Consider the following 27,871-nt stretch of genomic DNA (forward strand, 5'->3'; position numbering starts at 1 on the left):
CATATAAACATGTTATGAATTAATATCATATAAACACGTTATGAATTAATATCATATAAACATGTTATGAATTAATATCATATAAACATGTTATGAATTAATATCATATAAACACGTTATGAATTAATATCATATAAACATGTTATGAATTAATATCATATAAACACGTTATGAATTAATATCATATAAACACGTTGCATAACGTCGTGACCTGGAATGAACTCACATTTTGTTCTACACAGGAACAGGAAGTGACATAGCACTGTTCTACTAGTCTCACGTAGCCAGACTGCTGCCTCCATAGAGGAAGTAGGGAATTTAAGCCAGACTGCTGTCTCCATAGAGGCAGTAGGGAATTTAAGCCAGACTGCTGTCTCCATAGAGGCAGTAGGGAATTTAAGCCAGACTGCTGCCTCCATAGAGGAGGTAGGGAATTTAAGCCAGACTGCTGCCTCCATAGAGGAAGTAGGGAATTTAAGCCAGACTGCTGCCTCCATAGAGGAAGTAGGGAATTTAAGCCAGACTGCTGTCTCCATAGAGGCGGTAGGGAATTTAAGCCAGACTGTTGCCTCCATAGAGGCAGTAGGGAATTTAAGCCAGACTGTTGCCTCCATAGAGGCGGTAGGGAATTTAAGCCAGACTGTTGCCTCCATAGAGGCGGTAGGGAATTTAAGCCAGACTGCTGTCTCCATAGAGGCGGTAGGGAATTTAAGCCAGACTGTTGCCTCCATAGAGGCGGTAGGGAATTTAAGCCAGACTGCTGTCTCCATAGAGGCAGTAGGGAATTTAAGCCAGACTGCTGCCTCCATAGAGGAGGTAGGGAATTTAAGCCAGACTGCTGCCTCCATAGAGGAAGTAGGGAATTTAAGCCAGACTGCTGCCTCCATAGAGGAAGTAGGGAATTTAAGCCAGACTGCTGTCTCCATAGAGGCGGTAGGGAATTTAAGCCAGACTGTTGCCTCCATAGAGGCAGTAGGGAATTTAAGCCAGACTGTTGCCTCCATAGAGGCGGTAGGGAATTTAAGCCAGACTGTTGCCTCCATAGAGGCGGTAGGGAATTTAAGCCAGACTGTTGCCTCCATAGAGGCAGTAGGGAATTTAAGCCAGACTGTTGCCTCCATAGAGGCAGTAGGGAATTTAAACCAGACTGTTGCCTCCATAGAGGCAGTAGGGAATTTAAGCCAGACTGTTGACTCCATAGAGGAAGTAGGGAATTTAAGCCAGACTGCTGACTCCATAGAGGAAGTAGGGAATTTAAGCCAGACTGTTGACTCCATAGAGGAAGTAGGGAATTTAAGCCAGACTGCTGACTCCATAGAGGAAGTAGGGAATTTAAGCCAGGACGGTTTCCATAGGCTGCGGTCACACAGGCAGCTGCAGGCGTCGTAACTCCCATCCACTCCCATGTTAAGGGAACTTCCAGGTTATTCCTTTAAAGAGTTTGTTCCTAGTTTTGTACTTGTTCTGTTTTGTATGTGTCTATGGAGTTAACATTACTCTAATAGATCACAGGGTGGGGTTATCAACTCAAAAGGAGTCAAAATGCCCAACTGAAAAACACTGAATTAATGACATCATAAACTCATCCCCTCCCCTTTTACCATTCACCCAGCACTGTGGGTGTGGCTAACTTCAGCTGGGTCACCACCCACCATGACAACCAGGCATACATAATGAGCTGGTGGGTGTGGCCACATAAAAACATAATTTTAACACTTTCTGTACACCATTTAACATGGGAGTGGATGGGGGTTACGATGCTTACAGCTGCCTGTGTGAACGCAGCCATAGAGGCAGTAGGGACTTTAAGCAAGCAGTACAGTATTGCTTTGACGCGATCACCGTAGCAGTCAAAATCGTTAAGCAAACAGCCGTCGGCGACGGGTTCCCACCACTTTTACTGAACTCTTTGGTTCCCATGGCGACGCGTCTATTCAGCAGACGTTGTAGACGCTACGTGGAAAGGGAGCCTCTACCGTAGCAGGAAGGCCGAATGGCTGCGACAGCAGGCAGGTTCATCTATCGAGCACTGATCCATGTCTGGTTACCGTAGCAGACTGCCATAGCCGTCCATGCTTAAATTCCCTATAGAGCGGTATGGGGATATGTAATATTTTAAAATACAGTGTACTTTTGTGAACGGAAATGCCAGTTTCCATTACTGGGATTTCAGGAGCTGTAGTTCCAGACTCTATACAGTATATACATACAGTATACATACAGTAGCATTCATAGATTGTGGAACAGTTGTCTGGCTAGGCGAGACTAGCGTTCTACACATGAAACAGGGAGTGAAAGAACACACTTATTGCTATCGGCATTGGAAAGGTAAAATCTGAAATGGACTGAAGGTTTTACACCAATCTCACCACAAGTCATTACTTTACGTATAAAAAACTAAATCACACCAGGGTTTCTGTTACAAAACGCTACGTTAGTTTTAAAAATTACACACGTTAACGTATTGCTGACGATACAAACACATTTCCTCACTCTTGTTTAAATAAATAGATATAAATATATAAATATCGTTGAGCCGATCGGAGCCCGTCAAATGTTCTGCGCACAATAATTCATATCATTTCAATAATTACAGGAGATTAAACATAATGAAAACATTAAGAGATGAAAAGGGAAAACAACTTGTGGAATTTTAACTTTCCAAAAAACTAAACCACACATTTTGACAAGAGCTAGTTTCTCTGGACCAGGATTGTTCAGTCAACGAGTTTGATTTCTCACAACAAACTAACAAACAAACAAACTAAACGCGATCAAAGTACAACAAAGAATAAAGTATTCACGCTCTGAAAATAGCCGACCTCCAAGCTGACAGCGCAGCGCGGCTCACACTGAAGGAGGGGGAGTAGAGGGTGTAAACAGGGTGGTCTGTTATGTAGAGGGTCTATAGGGTGGTCTATAAGGTCTGTAGGGTGGTCTATAGGGTAGTCTGTTATGTAGAGGGTCTATAGGGTATTTAGGGTCTAAACAGGGTGGTCTCTGAAGTAGACCTTCGCCCCGACCACGCTCCCCCACACACAGAAGGTTGTAAACAGGGTGGTTTATAAGGTGGGTGTATAGGGGTCTGTAGGGTGGTCTATAGAGGGTCTATAAGGTCTAAACAGGTTGGTCTCCCTCTCTGAAGTAGACCTGCTCCCAGACCACGCTGCCCCACACACAGAAGGTTGTAAACAGGGTGGGTGTATAGGGGTCTGTAGGGTCTATAGAGGGTCTATATGGTCTTTATGGTGGTCTATATGGTCTATAGGGTGGTCTACAGAGGGTCTATAAGGTCTAAACAGGTTGGTCTCCCTCCCTGAAGTAGACCTGCTCCCAGACCATGCTGCCCCACACACAGAAGGTTGTAAACAGGGTGGTCTATAAGGTGGTCTACAGGGTCTGTAGGGTGGTCTACAGGGTCTGTAGGGTGGTCTACAGAGGGTCTAAACAGGGTGGTCTCCCTCCCTGAAGTAGACCTGCTCCCAGACCACGCTCCCCCACACACAGAAGAAGCCCCAGAGGTTGGAGGCGGGGCCGCGGTCGAAGGGGTTCTGCTCCCCCAGGTGTTTGAGGTAGGAGATGCGGTGTCGGGACATGAACTCCCAGGTGGTGGTGTTGAGAGACACCAGGTACAGATGGCTGCCCAGCAGCATGACGACCGTCAGCGCCAAAAGAGCCAGCAGAGCAGCCACGGCCAGCAGCAGACCGTTGGCACGAAGCCACATCGGCCACGACGGAGACGCAGGGGCGGGGCTTCTCAGGCCGGACCTGCGGAGGGAGGAGTCACTGTTAGTTTAGTTCAGGGGTCTTCAGCGGTTTCAGGCCAAGGACCCCTTAGCTGAGAGAGGGATGAAGCAGGGACCCCTTAGCTGAGAGAGAGATGAAGCAGGGACCCCTTAGTTGAGAGAGAGATGAAGCAGGGACCCCTTAGTTGAGAGAAAGATGAAGCAGGGACCCCTTAGTTGAGAGAGAGATGAAGCAGGGACCCCTTAGCTGAGAGAGAGATGAAGCAGGGACCCCTTAGCTGAGAGAGAGATGAAGCAGGGACCCCTTAGTTGAGAGAGAGATGAAGCAGGGACCCCTTAGTTGAGAGAGAGATGAAGCAGGGACCCCTTAGCTGAGAGAGAGATGAAGCAGGGACCCCTTAGTTGAGAGAGAGATGAAGCAGGGACCCCTTAGTTGAGAGAGAGATGAAGCAGGGACCCCTTAGCTGAGAGAGAGATGAAGCAGGGACCCCTTAGTTGAGAGAGAGATGAAGCAGGGACCCCTTAGTTGAGAGAGAGATGAAGCAGGGACCCCTTAGCTGAGAGAGAGATGAAGCAGGGACCCCTTAGTTGAGAGAGAGATGAAGCAGGGACCCCTTAGTTGAGAGAGAGATGAAGCAGGGACCCCTTAGCTGAGAGAGAGATGAAGCAGGGACCCCTTAGTTGAGAGAGAGATGAAGCAGGGACCCCTTAGTTGAGAGAGAGATGAAGCAGGGACCCCTTAGCTGAGAGAGAGATGAAGCAGGGACCCCTTAGTTGAGAGAGAGATGAAGCAGGGACCCCTTAGTTGAGAGAGAGATGAAGCAGGGACCCCTTAGTTGAGAGAGAGATGAACAACCTGTTTATAGATTCCATATAGTTTCATTGTTTGACAGCACAATCATCAGTGTATTTTGGATTCAAAAATCAATTTGTGTTTTCAGATATTTAACCACTTGAACCGTCAATACTTAATAAACTTGACCTTTCACTCTGTACTTAGTCTGCTCTTTTTCCCCGCTACACCAAACCTCTTTGCCAAAAAGTAGCCATGCTAATGCTAACAGATAGTGAAGGTAAGGTCTATGCTAATAAGCCTTATTCACGGCCCGCCCACTCAGCAAATTTCTCAGCATCCCCCGGGTGCTGACATCAATTTAGAAGGGGAAACTATAACAGAAATAGCTGGACTTAAAGCCAACAAATCATTATTTCTAACGGTAAAGTAAATTATAACGCTTTGTGCCTTTTACTATCTTGTGTTCTTGATCATGCTAGCCGTATATTATACTTTACTATTCGGAAATTGCATTAAATGTGTCCCCCAGGTAGAGCTATGCTAACACATATAGGACAGATAGTGAAGGTAAGGACTATGCTAATGCTAAAGGATAGTGAAGGTAAGGACCCACCAGGCCATGCCCAGCCCCCAGAGCAGCACCAGCAGTTGGACCCCCAGGTAGAGCTATGCTAACACATATAGGACAGATAGTGAAGGTAAGGACTATGCTAATAGATAAAGAAGGTAAGGACTCACCAGGCCATGCCCAGCCCCCACAGCAGCACCAGCAGTTGGACCCCCAGGTAGAGGATGAACCAGCGGTGGTTCTTCTCGCCCACACAGTTCTCGATCCAGGGACAGTGGTGGTCGTAGCGCCGCACGCAGTGCTGGCACGTCTGGCAGTGCTTGGAGCGCATGGGCTGCTATGGAGCCAGACACACCCATCATATGTTAGGGTTAGGGTTAACTCATTCATTCATTAGGTTAGAGTTAAACTCATTCATTCATTAGGTTAGAGTTTAACTCATTCATTCATTAGGTTAGAGTTTAACTCATTCATTCATTAGGTTAGAGTTAACTCATTCATTCATTAGGTTAGAGTTAAACTCATTCATTCATTAGGTTAGAGTTAAACTCATTCATTCATTAGGTTAGAGTTAACTCATTCATTCATTAGGTTAGAGTTAAACTCATTCATTAGGTTAGAGTTAAACTCATTCATTCATTAGGTTAGAGTTAAACTCATTCATTCATTAGGTTAGAGTTTAACTCATTCATTCATTAGGTTAGAGTTAAACTCATTCATTCATTAGGTTAGAGTTAAACTCATTCATTCATTAGGTTAGAGTTAACTCATTCATTCATTAGGTTAGAGTTAAACTCATTCATTCATTAGGTTAGAGTTAAACTCATTCATTCATTAGGTTAGAGTTAACTCATTCATTCATTAGGTTAGAGTTAAACTCATTCATTAGGTTAGAGTTAAACTCATTCATTCATTAGGTTAGAGTTTAACTCATTCATTAGGTTAGAGTTAACTCATTCATTAGGTTAGAGTTAAACTCATTCATTAGGTTAGAGTTAACTCATTCATTAGGTTAGAGTTAAACTCATTCATTAGGTTAGAGTTTAACTCATTCATTCATTAGGTTAGAGTTTAACTCATTCATTAGGTTAGAGTTAAACTCATTCATTAGGTTAGAGTTTAACTCATTCATTAGGTTAGAGTTAACTCATTCATTAGGTTAGAGTTAAACTCATTCATTAGGTTAGAGTTTAACTCATTCATTCATTAGGTTAGAGTTTAACTCATTCATTAGGTTAGAGTTTAACTCATTCATTAGGTTAGAGTTAACTCATTCATTAGGTTAGAGTTAAACTCATTCATTAGGTTAGAGTTAACTCATTCATTAGGTTAGAGTTAAACTCATTCATTAGGTTAGAGTTAACTCATTCATTAGGTTAGAGTTAACTCATTCATTAGGTTAGAGTTTAACTCATTCATTAGGTTAGAGTTAACTCATTCATTAGGTTAGAGTTAAACTCATTCATTCATTAGGTTAGAGTTAAACTCATTCATTCATTAGGTTAGAGTTAAACTCATTCATTCATTAGGTTAGAGTTAAACTCATTCATTAGGTTAGAGTTTAACTCATTCATTAGGTTAGAGTTTAACTCATTCATTAGGTTAGAGTTAACTCATTCATTCATTAGGTTAGAGTTAACTCATTCATTAGGTTAGAGTTAACTCATTCATTAGGTTAGAGTTTAACTCATTCATTAGGTTAGAGTTTAACTCATTCATTAGGTTAGAGTTAACTCATTCATTAGGTTAGAGTTTAACTCATTCATTCATTAGGTTAGAGTTTAACTCATTCATTAGGTTAGAGTTAACTCATTCATTAGGTTAGAGTTAACTCATTCATTAGGTTAGAGTTTAACTCATTCATTAGGTTAGAGTTAACTCATTCATTCATTAGGTTAGAGTTAACTCATTCATTAGGTTAGAGTTAACTCATTCATTAGGTTAGAGTTTAACTCATTCATTAGGTTAGAGTTTAACTCATTCATTAGGTTAGAGTTAACTCATTCATTAGGTTAGAGTTTAACTCATTCATTCATTAGGTTAGAGTTTAACTCATTCATTAGGTTAGAGTTAACTCATTCATTAGGTTAGAGTTAACTCATTCATTAGGTTAGAGTTTAACTCATTCATTAGGTTAGAGTTAACTCATTCATTCATTAGGTTAGAGTTTAACTCATTCATTAGGTTAGAGTTAACTCATTCATTAGGTTAGAGTTAACTCATTCATTAGGTTAGAGTTTAACTCATTCATTAGGTTAGAGTTAACTCATTCATTAGGATAGAGTTAAACTCATTCATTCATTAGGTTAGAGTTAAACTCATTCATTCATTAGGTTAGAGTTAAACTCATTCATTCATTAGGTTAGAGTTAAACTCATTCATTAGGTTAGAGTTTAACTCATTCATTAGGTTAGAGTTTAACTCATTCATTAGGTTAGAGTTAACTCATTCATTCATTAGGTTAGAGTTAACTCATTCATTAGGTTAGAGTTAACTCATTCATTAGGTTAGAGTTTAACTCATTCATTAGGTTAGAGTTTAACTCATTCATTAGGTTAGAGTTAACTCATTCATTAGGTTAGAGTTTAACTCATTCATTCATTAGGTTAGAGTTTAACTCATTCATTAGGTTAGAGTTAACTCATTCATTAGGTTAGAGTTAACTCATTCATTAGGTTAGAGTTTAACTCATTCATTAGGTTAGAGTTAACTCATTCATTCATTAGGTTAGAGTTAACTCATTCATTAGGTTAGAGTTAACTCATTCATTAGGTTAGAGTTTAACTCATTCATTAGGTTAGAGTTTAACTCATTCATTAGGTTAGAGTTAACTCATTCATTAGGTTAGAGTTTAACTCATTCATTCATTAGGTTAGAGTTTAACTCATTCATTAGGTTAGAGTTAACTCATTCATTAGGTTAGAGTTAACTCATTCATTAGGTTAGAGTTTAACTCATTCATTAGGTTAGAGTTAACTCATTCATTCATTAGGTTAGAGTTTAACTCATTCATTAGGTTAGAGTTTAACTCATTCATTAGGTTAGAGTTAACTCATTCATTCATTAGGTTAGAGTTTAACTCATTCATTCATTAGGTTAGAGTTAACTCATTCATTCATTAGGTTAGAGTTAAACTCATTCATTCATTAGGTTAGAGTTAAACTCATTCATTCATTAGGTTAGAGTTAAACTCATTCATTAGGTTAGAGTTAAACTCATTCATTAGGTTAGAGTTAAACTCATTCATTCATTAGGTTAGAGTTAAACTCATTCGTTAGGTTAGAGTTAAACTCATTCATTCATTAGGTTAGAGTTAAACTCATTCATTCATTAGGTTAGAGTTAAACTCATTCATTAGGTTAGAGTTAAACTCATTCATTCATTAGGTTAGAGTTAAACTCATTCATTAGGTTAGAGTTTAACTCATTCATTCATTAGGTTAGAGTTTAACTCATTCATTAGGTTAGAGTTTAACTCATTCATTCATTAGGTTAGAGTTAAACTCATTCATTAGATTAGAGTTAACTCATTCATTCATTAGGTTAGAGTTTAACTCATTCATTAGGTTAGAGTTAACTCATTCATTAGGTTAGAGTTAACTCATTCATTCATTAGGTTAGAGTTAACTCATTCATTCATTAGGTTAGAGTTAAACTCATTCATTCATTAGGTTAGGGTTAACTCATTCATTCATTAGGTTAGTGTTAACTCATTCATTAGGTTAGAGTTAACTCATTCATTCATTAGGTTAGAGTTAACTCATTCATTAGGTTAGAGTTAACTCATTCATTAGGTTAGAGTTAACTCATTCATTAGGTTAGAGTTAACTCATTCATTAGGTTAGAGTTAACTCATTCATTAGGTTAGAGTTAACTCATTCATTCATTAGGTTAGAGTTAACTCATTCATTCATTAGGTTAGAGTTAACTCATTCATTCATTAGGTTAGAGTTAAACTCATTCATTCATTAGGTTAGGGTTAACTCATTCATTCATTAGGTTAGAGTTAAACTCATTCATTCATTAGGTTAGAGTTTAACTCATTCATTCATTAGGTTAGAGTTAAACTCATTCATTCATTAGGTTAGAGTTTAACTCATTCATTCATTAGGTTATAGTTAAACTCATTCATTAGGTTAGAGTTAAACTCATTCATTCATTAGGTTAGAGTTAAACTCATTCATTAGGTTAGAGTTAAACTCATTCATTAGGTTAGAGTTAACTCATTCATTCATTAGGTTAGAGTTAAACTCATTCATTAGGTTAGAGTTTAACTCATTCATTAGGTTAGAGTTAACTCATTCATTCATAAGGTTAGAGTTTAACTCATTCATTCATTAGGTTTAGTGTTTAACTCATTCATTCATTAGGTTAGAGTTAAACTCATTCATTCATTAGGTTAGAGTTTAACTCATTCATTAGGTTAGAGTTAACTCATTCATTAGGTTAGAGTTAAACTCATTCATTCATTAGGTTATAGTTTAACTCATTCATTAGGTTAGAGTTAACTCATTCATTCATTAGGTTAGAGTTTAACTCATTCATTCATTAGGTTTAGTGTTTAACTCATTCATTCATTAGGTTAGAGTTAAACTCATTCATTCATTAGGTTAGAGTTTAACTCATTCATTAGGTTAGAGTTAACTCATTCATTAGGTTAGAGTTAAACTCATTCATTCATTAGGTTAGAGTTTAACTCATTCATTAGGTTAGAGTTAACTCATTCATTCATTAGGTTAGAGTTTAACTCATTCATTCATTAGGTTTAGTGTTTAACTCATTCATTCATTAGGTTAGAGTTAAACTCATTCATTCATTAGGTTAGGGTTAACTCATTCATTCATTAGGTTAGTGTTAAACTCATTCATTCATTCATTAGGTTAGGGTTAAACTCATTCATTCATTAGGTTTAGTGTTTAACTCATTCATTCATTAGGTTAGAGTTAAACTCATTCATTCATTAGGTTAGAGTTAAACTCATTCATTCATTAGGTTAGAGTTAAACTCATTCATGCATTAGGTTAGGGTTAAACTCATTCATTCATTAGGTTTAGTGTTTAACTCATTCATTCATTAGGTTAGAGTTAAACTCATTCATTCATTAGGTTAGAGTTAAACTCATTCATTCATTAGGTTAGAGTTAAACTCATTCATTCATTAGGTTAGAGTTAAACTCATTCATTCATTAGGTTAGTGTTAAACTCATTCATTCATTAGGTTAGGGTTAAACTCATTCATTCATTAGGTTTAGTGTTTAACTCATTCATTCATTAGGTTAGAGTTAAACTCATTCATTCATTAGGTTAGAGTTAAACTCATTCATTCATTAGGTTAGAGTTAAACTCATTCATTCATTGAGATTCAGTGCAGTGGCTGTAGAGATGCAATTCATGGCTCTTTGAAGTGAGCCAGAGCCATGGATCTGGCTCACTTCAAAGAGCCGTTCAAAAGATCATTTGGCTCATTGCATTTTACTTATTTTTAAGAAGAATTGACGTCACATGCAAGAGAAGGGAGCGCTTGATTTGTTAAAAAATGAAACAACCCACTTCCCCATCCACATTCAACACTATTGTACTGACAAAACGGACGTAGCCGAGAATAAGAAATAAAACGCTCCTCTTCTCACTGCTGCTCTGACGACACGACACTCCCCCACCCCCTTAAACACATTTTTTAACGAATCTGCACGATTCACACAAATGACCAATTTTTATTCAAAACGGCCGAAAAGCTACAAGTTTGCATGCCTGCAACGTGTTCATCCTACCTGCAGGAGGCAGTGTCCACAGCGGCGCTGACGCAGTGACTTGTTGTTGGTGGGAATCATGTCCTGTTCTTCTTCTGCAACGCCCAGCGTGAACTGATAACACAGAGTTAGCATTTAGCATGTTAGCCTCCTCACTGTAACACAGAGTTAGTATTTAGCATGTTAGCCTCCTCACTGTAACACAGAGTTAGCATTTAGCATGTTAGCCTCCTCACTGTAACACAGTGTTAGCATTTAGCATGTTAGCCTCCTCACTGTACCATAGAGTTAGCATTTAGCATGTTAGCCTCCTCACTGTAACACAGTGTTAGCATTTAGCATGTTAGCCTCCTCACTGTACCATAGAGTTAGCATTTAGCATGTTAGCCTCCTCACTGTAACACAGTGTTAGCATTTAGCATGTTAGCCTCCTCACTGTAACACGTGTTAGCATTTAGCATGTTCCTTTAACTAACTAACTTTGTTTAGTTAAAGGTAGGGTGTAAACAAAATGATTAGACTAATCCTGAGACTTCATCCCAGAACTTGTCTTCTCCCAGCACATTTTCATAGCCTAAAGCTGCGAGTCGAGGAGAGAGAATCGCACACAAAAGTACGCATGGTTCACAGAATAAAGAACAGGGAGGTACCCTGGTATCTGGTCAAATATTTTGTAAATGTCAAAGACACCCATCGGTATAACTACAGGCAGCTCTACTGACGTTGTACCATACAAATTCAACAGCGGTCTGGGAAAGAGTACATGTTCTATACTCTGTGGAATGGACTTCCTAAGAAACTTAAATCCATAGTCTCAAAGGACACTTTTAAATCTTCACACAAAAGATGGCTAAATGAAAAAAAGACAATTTTCATAACTATAACTGTGTCCCATTTGCAACAGTAAGATGCCTTTAGAGAATATTGTTGCACTGTATTATTGTATTGTATATTGTATTATATTGTATTATATTGTATTGGAAAGGACCATAATGGAAATAAGCCTACCAGCTTTCTTGTGTTCATCCTTTTGGCTAATTGTATGCTTGTATGTTAATATGTCAATAAATAAATCAATCAATCAATATAGGGCCCTCCAGACGATACCCGGTCACTGCCTCCTAGTAATTCATCTTTAATGAGAGGCGGGCGGCTTTTTCGGCCGTGCAGAGAAGTTTAGAGGCGGCGAGGCGAGCGGGCGCGGTCCTGTAGGCCAGGGGTTCCCAAACCCAGGTCACCCCATGAATATTGTTTTAATCCGAGGCACCCCTACATTATAATTTACACTCCCAGCACCTTATATTTATAGCATATCGTCGTTGTCGGGTGGAAACCTTGTATGTCCAGAACCATCCGTTTTGTATTTATCGTCTATAAAATGTACAAAAGTAGTGAAAACAGCCGATCTACAAGCACACAACGCCTCGCATCGCGAGGCGTTGTGTGCTTGTAGATCGTTGAGATAATTGTAACTGTTCTATTTGTCCAGCGTTGCCGCGCGTTGAACACGTTCTCCCATGGTTCTCCCCACCGGGGGCGATGGATGTGCTGTGTGGCAGCGCGACGCATCCAGTTGGGGTTACCGTGCGGCACTTCACGTGCGTCGATACCGCGACGCGGCACTGCGCAGCCGTCCGCGTTCAGTGTGTGCTCCCCTTTAGATAACGTCATATAAGAACTGCGTTCCAAAAACAAACAAATCATCTGTGAATTTCTGTCTGGGGGAGTGGCTGTGCGTTGTTTGTGATATTCATTCAAACTTGACAGTCTGTTTTCTCACTGGAAAGAATGTCGTTAATTCTGCCTTAAGACTACACTTCCAGGACGTCCCTACCAGCCGTATCCATGGAAACCTACTTAACCTAGTCTGTGGGTTTAGATTTACTCGTTTCCAACGTTTAATGACCCATTCAGAACGGGTACGCATTATAGTGTATCATTATTTTATGCTTTAACTATTGAAAAATAGCAGATATTTTTTGACCAGATTCTTTAAGTGTCTTTTGAATCCTTCAAAGGTTTTTTGAAAAACCCTATGTTTCTATGTCAGCAATCTGGCCAGCCATCGCCAAAGAAAAGGTCCTTTTAACTTAACTGGAGCTCAGTTAGTCTGTTCTTGAGAGAATACTATGTCAGTGGTTCTCAAACCTTTTCATGTCAAGGACCCCCAAAATTATATTTATTTGGCATGGACAGTCGGACCCCCATCTCAAAATATTTAGTTCCAGGGACCCCCCCAGAAGCAAAATTTTAGTTACAAACGTTCACTTTGAAAATACATATTCAAAGATTTTCACGACTTTTTCAAAAATAGCAGATCTTGTATATCTGCAATTTTTCACTGGTTAAAGCATTCAATAAATCTAGACCTAAATTGGTTAATGAGTTACTCTGTGGGTAGTCTCGCGTAGCCAGACAACTATTCCACAATCTCAGAATGCTATATAGAGTCTGGAACGACAGCTCCCGAACGGAATATCGGAAGTAGCCAGTGCTGCACTGAACTGTAGTCCCATTGGAAACATAACACAAACACAATAGCTCAGACAGAGTCATTCGAGCGGCCTATTTTTTTTATGGGTGTATGGTTTAAGAAAACGTTTGAAAACATCATGGAGGTAACACCAACAACACCAGAGAAAGACGAAATAACGCCCCAAAAAAGTTTGAAAGGAGACATAACGCTTCCAGTAGGACATGTTATTGCTACTACACCAAGGGAGCGGTTGCGCCACATCCGCTTTATCTCACACTCATCGTTTCTATTCCGGTTTGCCAGACTGTTGACAGGAGCATTTGGCCAAATCGCGGAGGCAACAGTCTGGCCTCGCGAGACTACTCTTTGGGTAAACGTGGACATTTATTGTGTTACTATTTGTGTTTATTGTGTTACTCTTTGGGTAAAAGTGGACATTTCCACCTTCATCACCTGCACATGGTGGTCATCTGACAGGGTGACCTTAGGGTCATCCAGGATGACCTTAGGGTTAGGGTCAGAGGTCATCACCTGCACATGGTGGTCATCTGACAGGATGACCTTAGGGCAGGGATGTCAAAGTCACACAGAGGGCCAAAAAACAAAATGTGCTACAAGTGGAGGGCCGGACTGGTTCAATGTTCATTTAAAACTCACAATGTGTCACGGATCGCGGCAATGCGTTGTAAGCATGCAGAGTTTATTTATTTTGATGGGGAACTGACTTTCTTCTCATTGAACTGTACAGCGTTGCTTGTGTTGCTTTGCTTCCATGTGACAATGTGGAGGACGGCACGAGACGAGTCACGGCCGCACACACAACACATGAACGCACTGTTTTACATCCTCCATTCTAAATCCAAATTTCCCTTTTTGGTTTGTGATTGGTTGGCTTCAGCTGTCTGTCTAAGGAAAGCATGAAATGTAGTTTGTGGTTGGCTGGCCTTATCTGTAAATTTAGCATGTTGTGTTGCGCTGTTTTGTGTGCGGCTGCGACCTGCGGGCCGGTTCTAATAGTAATTAAATATCATCCCAGGGGCCATAGATAATTCATTCGTGGGCCGGATCCGGTCCTGACATATGTGCCTTAGGGTCATCCTGGATGACCTTAGGGACCTTAGGGGTCAGAGGTCATCACCTGCACATGGTGGTCGTCTGACAGGATGAAGCCAGGATCCATCAGAGAGACGGCGAAGTAGAGCAACACGGACACCAGAACCAGAAGAACAAACAGGACGGGTTCAACCAGCTGACCTGTAGCCTGATGTCTGGACAGATCTGTAATACATGATATAATGTTAACAACACGGACACCAGAACCAGAAGAACAAACAGGACGGGTTCTACCAGACCTGTAGCCTGGTGTCTGGACAGATCTACAAACATACAACATACATGATAGAAAACATGTTACTATTAGGTCATTAACGACTTGTGATTTTTGCAAGTCGACTCGACTTAGTAAAAAGTTGAGTTGAAGTCGACTTTATCGTTTGATGACGGCATCACATCACACACGACCCCCCAATTATTTTGGGGGGTCCCCAGATGATTAACTTAATGTGAAACATTGTTTTCTCTCTCAACAGTAAACAAACCATCATTAAGTTTAAGTGTATAGAGGGTATCTGCACATTTCTAAAGTGACAATTTAAGGACTTTTTAATACCTCTAAAATGACAAATTAAACATTGTCCAAATTGTCAAATATATAGAAGCAGAAATTGTGAAAATAGCCGATCTACATGATGCGAGGCCTGAGCATGTAGATCTGCTATTTTCACAATAGAACCATGTTATACCAAATGTAATGTAGCACTGTAATATTGGATCATTCCGTCCTTGACAATAAGCAATCATACTGTTTGAATGCTGTACAGACGCATGCATGGAGCAAAAATATTTTTTTTTTCAACTTCGACTTTCAACTTCACTGGTGGGAGTCGACTTGTGTAATGAAGTTGACTCAGTCCACTTGTCGACTTTTTCGTTAATGCCCTAGTTATTACCCGTCTAGTTTGAATGCTTGATTCTGATTGGTCAATCGCTGAAATCAGAGGTCTGATATTCCCCGATAACAGACCGCTGCTAATCAAAGACTCAGAACACCTGCTGCACTCAGGCTGCACTGCGTGAATCTTGTGCTGTAACCAACATGTCAACCATGTAAACAACCACACAGCGACATTTACAACTAAACGTTGCTCTCAAGAATGTTTTAAAAAATATTTTAATGGACCCTTACAGCTCTGTAACTCTGAGAGTGTACAAATGGAACCAAATGGACCCTTACGGCTCTGTGACTCTGAGAGTGTACAAATGGAAGCAAATGGACCCTTACGGCTCTGTGACTCTGAGAGTGTACAAATGGAACCAAATGGACCCTTACGGCTCTGTGACTCTGAGAGTGTACAAATGGAACCAAATGGACCCTTACGGCTCTGTGACCCTGAGAGTGTACAAATGGAACCAAATGGACCCTTACGGCTCTGTGACTCTGAGAGTGTAGAAATGGAACCAAATGGACCCTTACGGCTCTGTAACTCTGAGAGTGCACAAATGGAACCAAATGGACCCTTACAGCTCTGTAACTCTGAGAGTGCACAAATGGAACCAAATGGACCCTTACAGCTCTGTGACTCTGAGAGTGCACAAATGGAACCAAATGGACCCTTACAGCTCTGTAACTCTGAGAGTGCACAAATGGAACCAAATGGACCCTTACAGCTCTGTAACTCTGACTCTGAGAGTGTACAAATGGAACCAAATGGACCCTTACAGCTCTGTGACTCTGAGAGTGTACAAATGGAAGCAAATGGACCCTTACGGGTCTGGCAGGTAAGTAAAACTTTGGGGCAGGTGGAGTTTGGTCTCAGGTTGCCCGACTGGGCAAGTGCTCATTTGAGAGGGAACGCAACAGTCTATAAACACAACACCAGATATCTGTCTAAACAACCGAAAAATGTAGGTAGGTAGGTAGGTAGGTAGGTAGGTAGGTAGGTAGGTATAACTCACCAGTATCATGTATAGGTATAGGTAGGTATAAGGTAGATAGGTAGGTAGCTAGGTAGGTAGGTAGGTAGGTAGGTAGGTAGGTAGGTAGGTAGGTAGGTAGGTAGGTAGGTAGATAGATATAACTCACCAGTATCATGTATAGGTATAGGTAGATATAAGTTAGGTATAAGGTAAGGTAAGGTAGATATAAGGTAGGTAGGTAGGTAGATATAACTCACCAGTATCATGTATAGGTATAGGTAGGTATAAGGTAAGGTAAGGTAAGGTAAGGTAAGGTAGGTATGACTCACCAGTATCATGTAGGAACAGAATCAAAGTGATGACCCAGGTCAGGATGACATGAGCTGTCCTTACCAGGAAGCCAGAACCAAACACATTCTTAAACATCCCACTAAACAATTTGAACTAGAAGTATAAGTTTATACGTATAAAAAATGGTCTACCAGAGGTATAGATATGCAAGTTTTTTAGATGTCTAAACTTAGACTAGACGTCTAATATACGTCTAATAGACGTCTAAGTTTATACCTGGGTCTAAATTTAGACGTCTAATAGACGTCTATATTTAGACCTTACGGACGGACGTCTATTAGAAGTCTAAATTTAGACCCAGGTATAAACTTAGACGTCTATTAGACGTATATTAGACGTCTAGTCTAAGTTTAGACGTCTAAAAAACTTGCAAATCTAGACCATTTTTATACGTATAAACTTAGACGTCTGGTATAAGTTTAGATGTATATTAGATGTCTAATATACCTCAAAATGTTTGCTGGGATGATCCTAACATGATCCTATCATGATATTGTCAGCTGCAGCTCCATGTTATCTATGGTCCTATTGAACACAGCAGTCTGTCTGTCTGTCTGTCTGTCTGTCTGTCTGTCTGTCTGGAGAACTCTCTCTATCACTAATATAGTCCACATAGTGTATATCTATCTATCTATCTATCTATCTATAGAATAACCACTATAGACCACATAATGTCTATCTATCTATCTATCTATCTATCTATCTATCTGAATAACCATTATATAACCATTATTGGTACTGTACTGCTCTTGTTTTTGTTTTTAGTTTTTTTCCCCTCTTATCTATCTTTTTTCTTACGTCTCTGTAACTTTGTAAATAACTGTATACTGCTGTGCTACAACTGGACAACTGAATTTCCCCCTTGGGATAATAAAGGTATCTATCTATCTATCTATCTATCATCTACTATAGACCACATAATGTCTGTCTGTCTGTCTGTCTGTCTGTCTGTCTGTCTGTCTGTCTGTCTGTCTATCTATCTATCTATCTATCTATCTATAGAATAACCACTGTAGACCACATAATGTCTATAATATCCATGAACAGGACCAACTGACTGTCTGTCTATCGAAGCATCACTAACGTCCACACAACGCACTGATCATAATATTAATAACAACGATAGTTTTAAACTATAATAATGCTATCATTCTACAGACAGTATCGTTGTAATGATGATGTTATGTTATAGTATATTTTATAATAATAATATAATCATATAATATTATCTTCTCAGAGCTCCGTTTGTTTATTGTTGTCGTTCCGTCATGGCAGCGCAGAAGCTGAGCCGCGATTGGCCAGCCGTCTGTCAAGTGATGAGAGTACGGCGTGCAGTGAGGGACATGTGTTTAGGCTGTGCGCCGAAAACAGCCGATCCACTTCGGCTATTCTCGGAATATTTACATCGGATCGCCGCCTTATTCACGACCCGCCCACTCGGCAAATTTCTCAGCATCCCCCGGGTGCTGACATCAATTTAGAAGGGGAAACTATCACATAAATCGCTGGACTTAAAGCCAACAAATCATTATTTCGAACGGTAAAGTAAATTATAATGCTTTGTGCCTTTTACTGTCTTGTGTTAAGATGTACACACATGTCCTTTGATGGGTTATGCAATCAATACAGCCTCACTCAGCTTGTCACAGTACCCACCAGGGTGGCAGAGCACTCTCAAACCCTCATAGATCTCGTCGTAACCACTGACAAGTCCAAAGTCACCGCTAGCGGGGCTATTGTATGCGGTCTTAGTGATCATTATATGATCTAATCTACCCGAAAAATACACAAACCCAAGGCTAGTGGCCACAGAACTGTCGTTGCTAGAAGCCTGAAGAACTACTCCAGTGAGGCTTTTAATCTCAAACTAGCGGGTGTAGACTTTTCCCCAGAGCTGCAGTGTACTGATGTCGAAGAAGCATGGTGTGGTTTTAAAACCAAATTGACCAATGCTCTAGACGACGTGGCCCCCTTGAATACCACCAGGGTTAAAGCCCGCCAAGAGCCATGGTATAACTCAGATATTGCAGAATCAGCTAAACTCAGAGACAAAAAATACGATGAAAAACGAAAATGCTGCAAAAAGCTCAGTAAAAAATTCAACCCTGACCTCAAAATCCACGTTGAGCATCTTACTGCTCAATGCAAGAGACTTAGAAACCAGACAACCGCCCTAGTTAGAACCGCCAAAAAAAACTACATCGACGACAAAATCGATGAATACAAAAACAAACCACGAGACCTATGGAAGTTGCTTAACAACCAATTAGGCTTAAAATCAAAAACCATATGCCACAACATAAACATCAAAACGGACGCCGCCCTCATTTCTGACAAAGGTGAAGTGGCTACCCATCTTAACAAAACCTTTACCACCACAGCCCGTTCACTGGTCAAAAGACTGGTCGCCCCATCTGGGCGGTATGGTGAAGAATTTGTTAATACATTCTACAAAAAACTGGGCGTCAGAAAAGACAGCTTTAAACTTTCCACAGTGACAACTGATGAAGTGTTTAAAAAATTGAGCGCCCTACCTCAACACAAGGCCACTGGCCTTGATAAAATCCCAGCTAGATTTCTCAGAGATTCAGCCGCCACCATTGCTCCAATCATTACCCACATAATTAACCTTTCCATCGAACAGGGTCATGTCCCCCAGGACTTCAAACTAGCAAAAGTAACCCCCCTGCACAAAAAAGGTAGCAAACTGGACCCTGGAAACTACCGCCCCGTTTCCATTCTTAGCTCCATATCCAAAGTCATGGAGAAAATAGTCTACGAACAGATTGCAAGATATCTCTAATAAAGCCTTCAATCAATCAATCAATGTTCTTGATCATGCTAGCCGTATTTTATAGTTTACTATTCGGAAATTGCATTAAATGTGCAATATCTGTGTTAACTCTATAGGATTTTCCCCTTCAAAATGTGACTTCAGCACCCGGGGGATGCTGAGTGGGCGGGCCATGACTAAGGCTAATTTTAATGTTTTCACCGCATATATTTAGGCTATGTTTATTGTGGGCTCGCCTGGAAGGCGAGCACACGTATGTTATCTTCATTATTTATTTATTTATTTCTATACTAGTCAGTATCTCCTCAAAACTTTGGCGTGATTCATCTCCTAAACGCTTACACCTTTCAACACCATTCAAATTTTTATGTGTTCAGCTTACTGAGGACACGTGCGCGTGTATTTTTCTTTTTGAAATGTTTTGTAGTATAATTATAAAAAAAAAAAAATGTTTAACTTTAAGCACCCAATGCATTTCCAATGGGTTTAGTGAGTGTAGACAGAGGAAAGGGACCCATGTTTATGTTAAGGCGCTGTGGCTGTAATGTTCACACTTCAGATATGCTATTTATATCAATGCGTTCACACAGGTCTGCTCTCTGATTTGATCCAAATATCTAAGCTGTGTGATGTATATATTCTGAGTTAAAACTATAAGTGTCTATATATGTCCCTCTCCACTCTAATGATTGACACAGCTGTGATTAAAGGCCTGTCTGTCATTGGCTGTTCTGTGGTGCTGTAGCCTTACATAAGTGGCACCTGCAGTGGCTTCCGCATTCTGGCTTTGGGATAGCTGCAGCCCCAACATCAGAATGCGAAAGTCTCGGCAGAATGCGTCTTAATGTAAGGCTAGTGGTGCTGCAAAGTAACCAAGTACATTTACTCAAGTATATACAAGTACTTGTACCTACAGTACAATTTTTAGGTACTTTTACTCTAATTTCCATTTTTGTTACTTATACTCTACTATAAATACAGCATTTGACAGCTTCAGTTACTTGTTATTTTGCAGATTTTATTATTAATTATAATAATAATTATTAACACGCACGCACGCACACACACACACACACACACACACACACACACACACACACACACACACACACACACACACACACACACACACACACACACAAACAACTGTTACTGTGTTACTGTGGAGACGTTTGCTTGTATTTGTCTTTGACACATGTTTTGTAGTGTTTTAGAAATTTAACTTAAAAAGAATAAGGTTCCCGGGCGATGGGATTTACAGTATATATCCTAGAACCCGCAGGGACACTCTGTGTGGTTGTTGTTGGTTGTCAGGGAGATATCACAACCAATGCATTTCCAAATCAGACGATCAACCGAAGTGGACCCACCTGGCAAAACCACACCCCAAACACTTTAAAAGCCATGAATTGCAGCCTGTCTGCATTTGGATCCTAGTATATCCCATATGCATTTGGATCAGCATGTCCCGTACTGTATACCAACTTTTACTTTACACTTTTGTTACTTATACTCCACTGCAATTGCATTTGGCAGCTTTAGTTACTTGTTACTTTGCAGATTTTATTATTAATACAAAACATACGGTAGATGAATCACTTAATACTTTGTCTAATTGTAAGAAGCTGATCTACAATGTGACATTGCGACATGTTGTGATCTTGTAGATCTGCTGTTTTTAAAAAGCTTGTCAATATTAGGACCATCTGCGTACTATTACTTTGATGTGGTTTGCTGGTTTGCAAAGTGTGGTTCAGGTACCCCTGAGGACACACACACACACACACACACACAGGTCCCCCCTCTTTCTTCCCAGGCTTTAAACAGCCATAACTTCAGTTCCCAACATGCTACTGGTCTCGAACTTTTGTTGTTTGTTTACCCGTCCACATTATATTTTAATTTTATTTTGATTTAATTGTCCATACCGTTAAAGGACCAGGTCACCTCTGGGACAACCAGATCTTATTTTATTGTTGTGTGGGACACGATCAACACAATCCTGAGTAATTTCTTGTGTTCAATCTGTGTTTTTAGATATTTTAGTATTTCAGCATGCTACAACTGGTCATATGATGCTTTGTAGCATGATATTGCATCATCTCATGCATCATATGATGCAAAATGCATCATATGACCAGTTGTAGCATACTGAAATACTAAAATATCTAAAAACACAGATTGAACACAAAAAATAACTCAACATTGTGTTGATCGTGTCCCACACAACAATAAAATAAGATCTGGTTGTCCCAAAGGTGACCTGGTCCTTTAAGTTCATGTAATAACACTGCTTGTCTACATTGTATTTGCATTACCATTTTACGTCAGTAAAATGAAAGAGAGCATTGCCTGGGAACTTGACACTTTTACTATTATTGTTTTGGGTTGGAAGCGAGCCCACACTGTTTCGAAGGAACAGTATTTCTAGTTAATATATGATATTAGTCAGATGAGTGGAATTAGAGCTTATATTGGAATAATAAAAGGAACAAGATTGTCTCCATGCTCTTGCGTTGCCTGTTTGGGCCTATAAGTGAATAAGAGAATGTGAGACAGCATGCAGTCCTCTTTTATTGTTGATTGATTGATTGATTGATTGATTAAATATTTTATTAACAATAAATGCACAGATTTAAAAACAAGGATGCTAAAAGGATTACATTCATTGTAGCCTCGGAAACCCAGGCTTTTATTTTGGCGAAATTATATGAAATGTTATATCTGTTGTTGTTGTTAATGACTACGTTTGGTGTATCTGAGCGTCCTGTGTTTATGTCATCTAATGGGAGGTGACGTCACCAACAACAAGTGTGACCTGAAATAAATAACAAGGCACAAGTTGGCACCTCGACAGAGTGCTAGTTAATCTGTCTGTAGTTCCACATCACAGCTGTTACCTCTGTTGTTGTTGTTGTTGTTATTAATTAATTAATCACCATGGCAACGTGCTCCTGACCAGGATTAATACCATATATGGGAACGGGTGGTGACATCATCACGCTTTTATAAAAAACTACCGGAACGTCGCACTCTTTAAACAGCGGCTGAGCGGAGTGGAAGGAGAGACATCGTGAGGTCTGTCAGCGTGGAGAAGTGGTGACGTCCCTCTAACGAAGCACAGCCATGCCAAAGAAGCCGGGTAAGAAGGATGCGGCCAAGGCCCGCCAGCGCAGCAACGGAGGAGGAGGGAACGGGTCCGAGAAGACCAACGGCGTGGACTCCCTGACCAAGGAGCTGGAAGAGTGCCACCTAGTGGCCGGCCAGACGGAGGAGGAGGCGGCGCGCTCGGTGACGGGGGTGCTGTCCTCGCACCCCAACAGCACGGACGTCCACATCAGCAGCCTGTCGCTCACCTTCCACGGCGCCGAGCTGCTGAGCGACACGTCGTTGGAGCTGAACGCGGGCCGGCGCTACGGCCTCCTCGGCCTCAACGGCACCGGCAAGTCCATGCTGCTGTCGGCGCTGGGCCGCCGCGAGCTGCCCGTGCCCGCGCACGTCGACATCTACCACCTGACGCGCGAGATGCCGCCCAGCGACAAGACGGCGCTGCAGTGCGTGATGGAGGTGGACAAGCAGCGGCTGGCGCTGGAGAGCGAGGCGGAGCGCCTGGCCGCCGAGGACTCGGAGTGCGAGAGGCTGACGGAGCTCTACGAGCGCCTGGAGGAGCTGGACGCCTCGCGGGCCGAGGCGCGCGCCTCGCGCATCCTCTGCGGCCTGGGCTTCGGCGCCGCCGCGCAGCGCAAGCGCATGGCGGACTTCAGCGGCGGCTGGAGGATGCGGGTGGCTCTGGCCCGGGCGCTCTTCATCAGGCCCTTCATGCTCCTATTGGACGAGCCCACCAACCACCTGGACCTGGACGCCTGCGTCTGGCTGGAGGAGGAGCTACGCAGCTTCCACCGCATCCTGGTGCTGGTGTCGCACTCGCAGGACTTCCTGAACGGCGTGTGCACCAACGTGCTGCACCTGCACCAGCGCAAGCTGAAGAACTACACGGGGAACTACGACCAGTACGTGAAGACCCGCGAGGAGCTGGAGGAGAACCAGACCAAGCGCTTCGACCGGGAGCAGAGCGAGATGGCGCACATGAAGACCTACATCGCCCGCTTCGGCCACGGCTCGGCCAAGCTGGCGCGGCAGGCCCAGAGCAAGGAGAAGACGCTGCAGAAGATGGTGTCCTCGGGGCTGACGGAGCGCGTGGCCGGCGACAAGACGCTGTCCTTCTGCTTCCCGCCGTGCGGGAAGATCCCGCCGCCCGTCATCATGGTCCAGAACGTCAGCTTCAGGTACGGCGAGGGCGACGACGCCCCCTACATCTACAGGAACCTGGAGTTCGGCGTGGACTTGGACACGCGCGTGGCCCTGGTGGGGCCCAACGGCGCCGGCAAGTCCACGCTGCTCAAGCTGCTGGCGGGCGAGCTGCTGCCCACCGACGGCATGATCCGCACCAACTCCCACGTGAAGATCGGCCGCTACCACCAACACCTGGCCGAGCAGCTGGAGCTGGACCTGTCCCCGTTGGAGTACATGATGAAGTGCTACCCGGAGGTCAAGGAGCTGGCGGAGATGAGGAAGATCGTGGGGCGCTACGGCCTGACGGGGAAGCAGCAGACCAGCCCCATCAGGACGCTGTCGGACGGACAGAAGTGCAGAGTCTGCTTTGCCTGGCTGGCCGGGCAGCGAGCTCACCTGCTGTTCCTGGACGAACCCACCAACCACCTGGACATCGAGACCATCGACGCGCTGGCCGACGCCATCAACCAGTTCGAGGGCGGCGTGGTGCTGGTCAGCCACGACTTCAGGCTCATCCAGCAGGTGGCGCAGCAGATCTGGGTCTGCGAGAACCAGACCACCACCGTCTGGGACAAGGACATCCTGGCCTACAAGGAGCACCTGAAGAAGAAGATACACAAGCAGCAAGCCAGCTCATGAGAACTGAAGAACATCTGAAGAACATAACATCTAACCCTCATCTGAAGAACCCTAACCCTGAAGAAGAAGATACACAAGCAGCAAGCCAGCTCATGAGATCTGAAGAACATCTGAAGAACTTAACATCTAACCCTCATCTGAAGAACATCTGAAGAACCCTAACCCTGAAGAAGAGGATCCACAAGCAGCAAGCCAGCTCATGAGATATATCTGAAGAACATCTGAAGAACATCTGACCTAACCCTAACCCTCATCTGAAGAACCCTAACCCTGAAGCACAAGATCCACAAGCAGCAAGCCAGCTCATGAGATATATCTGAAGAACATCTGAAGAACATCTGAAGAACATCTGACCTAACCCTAACCCATTATGAAGAACATCTGAAGAATACAACATCTTCACCTCTTATCTGAACAGTGAGATCCACAAGCAGCAAGCCAGCTCATGAGATATATCTGAAGAACATCTGACCTAACCCTAACCCTCATATGAAGAATATCTGAAGAACATAACATCTACAACTCTTATGAGGAGCATCTGAAATGCAAGATCCACACGCAGCAAGCAGTTCCACAACATCTAAACTAGGAGTAACACTCCTTGAACTGTTGTACATTTTACTGTAGCTTTTGGAACTGAAAAGCTGTCTCTCCAAGGGGATGTGTCTAGCAGCTGGATGAGGAGCTGGGCTGACTCCAGGGTGAGAAAGAGGAGCTGGGCTGACTCCAGGGTGAGGAAGAGGAGCTGGGCTGACTCCAGGGTGAGGAAGAGGAGCTGACTCCAGGGTGAGGAAGAGGAGCTGACTCCAGGGTGAGGAAGAGGAGCTGGGCTGACTCCAGGGTGAGGAAGGGTCTGATCCTGTGGATGTTGAGGGTGTCCAAAGTGCAAAATGTCCAGATGCGGCTCGATGACAACTTTAGAAAGAATATTTCCTTGTTCCCTTTTCAAAGAAAGGCTATTTTGTATCTTTTTCTCTCTTTTTTTTTTACCTTGCACGTCTGGTTACATTGGGTAATGTGAGATATGCCTGACCAAAGACCATTGATATTAAATATTGATGATGACAGTGAAGGTGTGAGGTGGCGGAGATATGAGAAGGGCAAAAGTGTGACGTGTGACATGTGACAGACTGACAGATTGACAAACAGACTGACTGACAGCCGGTGGAGGTTTTGACGGTCGCAACAATACAACTAGAAAAGAAAATTTCTACGAAATTTTAAGTGTGCCTGCAGCTCGCTAAGTCTGTGCAACCTTGTGTAGCGGTTGGTGTTAGCATTAGCGTTATTAACATTAGCATTTTTTGCATAAGCTTTAACATTATTGTTCTTCATATGACAGCACCCACATGTCTGTACGACAAACGGTTCACGAGAAAACGGGTCACTTCCTGTTTGGTGAGGGGCACTTCCTGTTTGGCGAAATAGGCCCCAATTAAGTTTAAGGACTCTTAATCTTGTCATTTGACGCAACCCGCGTGTCTGTATGACAAACGGTTCACGAGATCAAGGGTCACTTCCTGTTTGGTGAGGGGCACTTCCTGTTTGGCGAAATAGGCCCCAATTAAGGTCATGGACAATTAATGAATTAAAGCTGCAAGCAGCGATGACCGGGCCCTCGCAGCTCTACCCACGAGAAAAAAATGTTGAGAAAAAAAAAATTTGAGAAAAAAATTTGAGAAAAAAAAATTTTGAGAAAAAAATTTTGAGAAAAAAAAAATTGAGAATTTTTTTTTTTGAGATGACACCAGCCGCGAGTCTGTACGACAAACAGTTCATGAGTTATAGAGGCACTTCCTGTTTGGTGAAGGGCACATCCTGTTATAGAGGGGGCGGGGCTTAATCAATTACAGCTCATCCCTATTGGTCGGAAAAAGACCAAAGTTGTGTGAGCATTTTACATTTTAAATGACGTTGCTAGGCAAAAGTATGGCAGAGTTATGTGGCGCCAAAGTTTCTGGTTTTTTTTCGGAGTCCCCCATTCTAAGTCAATGGGGTTTTTGGGCGTAGTTTTTTGCGAATTACATCGCAATCGTATCGCGGATCGGAAAGAAAAGTAATAGCACACCATTCCCGGCCGAGCCGCACATTTTGATGTATATATTGCGGGGGTGGCGTAAATCGTGCGGCAGTTATTACGTGCCGAAGTTTCCCCCATTCTAAGTCAATGGGGTTTTTTGGCGTCGTTTTTTGCGAATTACGTCGCAATGGTAACGCGGATCGGAAAGAAAAGTAATAGCACACCATTCCCGGCCGAGCCGCACGTTTTGATGTATATATTGCGGCGGTGGCGTAAATCGTGCGGCACTTATTACGTGCCGAAATTTGCAAGAACATTACTGACTGACTGACTTACTTAAGTATGGCGGATTACAATAAGTGTTTTGCCATTGCATTGCATGGCAGGCACACTTAATAAAACTAGAACTGCTCTGTGGAGGTGACAACTGGCACCTAACGCTCAAGCAGGCCACACATGGTCATCCTTACCTTATCTTACCTTACCTTACCTTACCTTACCTTACCACATGGTCAGCCGTTTCAGGGCTACGGTCTTCAAAAAACCCAGTCACCTACCGGTACATAGGCCTACGGTACTGTACATATGCCTACTGTATGTATACCCAGCTGATTACAGTCTGATTACAGTCACCTACAGGCCTACTGTGCTTGCGCACTCTGCTTGAAACTATAGCCTACACACTGACCATAGGCCTACTGCGCGCACGCGTGTCTTCCACGCGCGCCTTTGACACCAGTCATGTTGCCATACCTTAGCAACAGGCATGATACATTTTATTTTTCCCCCCATTTCTATGGTTTCTTGGGCTGGATATGGCAGCCTGGAACGGTCGTTCAAGTGCAGCTAAACTTGGCATGTTAGTAAATGTGCCACAATTAACAATAATGCATTGCACCTGTGCAGCTGACCTGCGGAACCTGGGAATATACCATTCTGTCAAGATAGGGAGAATACAAGTGTGGCGAATATAATTACAATACCTTGTTAAAGTGACCATTTTGTTACATTTTGCATTTGTAATTATTTTACTGTAATTTAACAACATAATAACCAGCACAGATAGACAAAGAGACATTCATGGATTTATATTTAAAAGTAACTTTTATTTGGCAGCTGCATACCCCTGCCATACCCAATTGACGCCCCTGCTTGGAGCTGCATTAAGTGGATCTAATCCTGACTGACACCTTATCTGACCGCTCACAGCTTAGAGGCAGATTTCTGCTAAACACTTTGACTTGTTGTAGAAAATAGCAGTTTATAGCAGATTGAGTGAACTGTTATAAGATACTATGTTATAGCAGGTTATATGAGTCTATAGTGAAGTGTTTTAATATTTATAGCAGGTTATATGAGTCTATAGTGAACTGTTCCAATATTTATAGCAGGTTATATGAGTCTATAGTGAAATGTTTTAATATTTATAGCAGGTTATATGAGTCTGTAGTGAACTGTTTCAAT

General features: G+C 42.1%; 2 protein-coding genes across 2 annotated transcripts; one reads left to right on the top strand and one right to left on the bottom strand.

The window, feature by feature from the left end:
- Window positions 1-2,543: 2,543 nt before the first annotated feature.
- LOC308299039 (palmitoyltransferase ZDHHC12-B-like) lies at window positions 2,544-16,771 on the bottom strand. The gene is made up of 5 exons (XM_080742765.1): window positions 16,640-16,771; window positions 14,473-14,612; window positions 10,880-10,972; window positions 5,281-5,447; window positions 2,544-3,768 (listed from the first exon to the last, which is right to left on the bottom strand). Exons 1-5 carry the CDS (start codon window positions 16,734-16,736, stop codon window positions 3,444-3,446), a joined length of 822 nt encoding a protein of 273 aa, XP_080598891.1. The 5' UTR covers window positions 16,737-16,771; the 3' UTR covers window positions 2,544-3,443.
- A 5,810-nt stretch (window positions 16,772-22,581) lies between these two features.
- On the top strand, window positions 22,582-24,387 carry LOC308299098 (ATP-binding cassette sub-family F member 2-like; the record flags this gene model as incomplete). The annotated part of the gene is made up of 1 exon (XM_080742822.1): window positions 22,582-24,387. One exon carries the CDS (start codon window positions 22,582-22,584, stop codon window positions 24,385-24,387), a length of 1,806 nt encoding a protein of 601 aa, XP_080598948.1.
- Between the last annotated feature and the right edge of the window lie 3,484 nt (window positions 24,388-27,871).

This window comes from Nannobrachium achirus (genome assembly GCF_963921795.1).
Source record: "Nannobrachium achirus genome assembly, chromosome: 15".
Classification (NCBI taxonomy): domain Eukaryota; kingdom Metazoa; phylum Chordata; class Actinopteri; order Myctophiformes; family Myctophidae; genus Nannobrachium; species Nannobrachium achirus.

What these genes read in the sequence shown, in the direction of transcription:
- LOC308299039 (XM_080742765.1), bottom strand. Translation starts at nt 16,736, where the DNA reads ATGTTTAAGAATGTGTTTGGTTCTGGCTTCCTGGTAAGGACAGCTCAT. An exon ending in CAGACGACCACCATGTGCAG is followed by an intron (nt 10,973 to 14,472) that starts GTGATGACCTCT and finishes CTGTGTTATCAG; the next exon opens with TTCACGCTGGGCGTTGCAGA. An exon ending in TGGGGGCTGGGCATGGCCTG is followed by an intron (nt 3,769 to 5,280) that starts GTGAGTCCTTAC and finishes CTCCCTCCGCAG; the next exon opens with GTCCGGCCTGAGAAGCCCCG.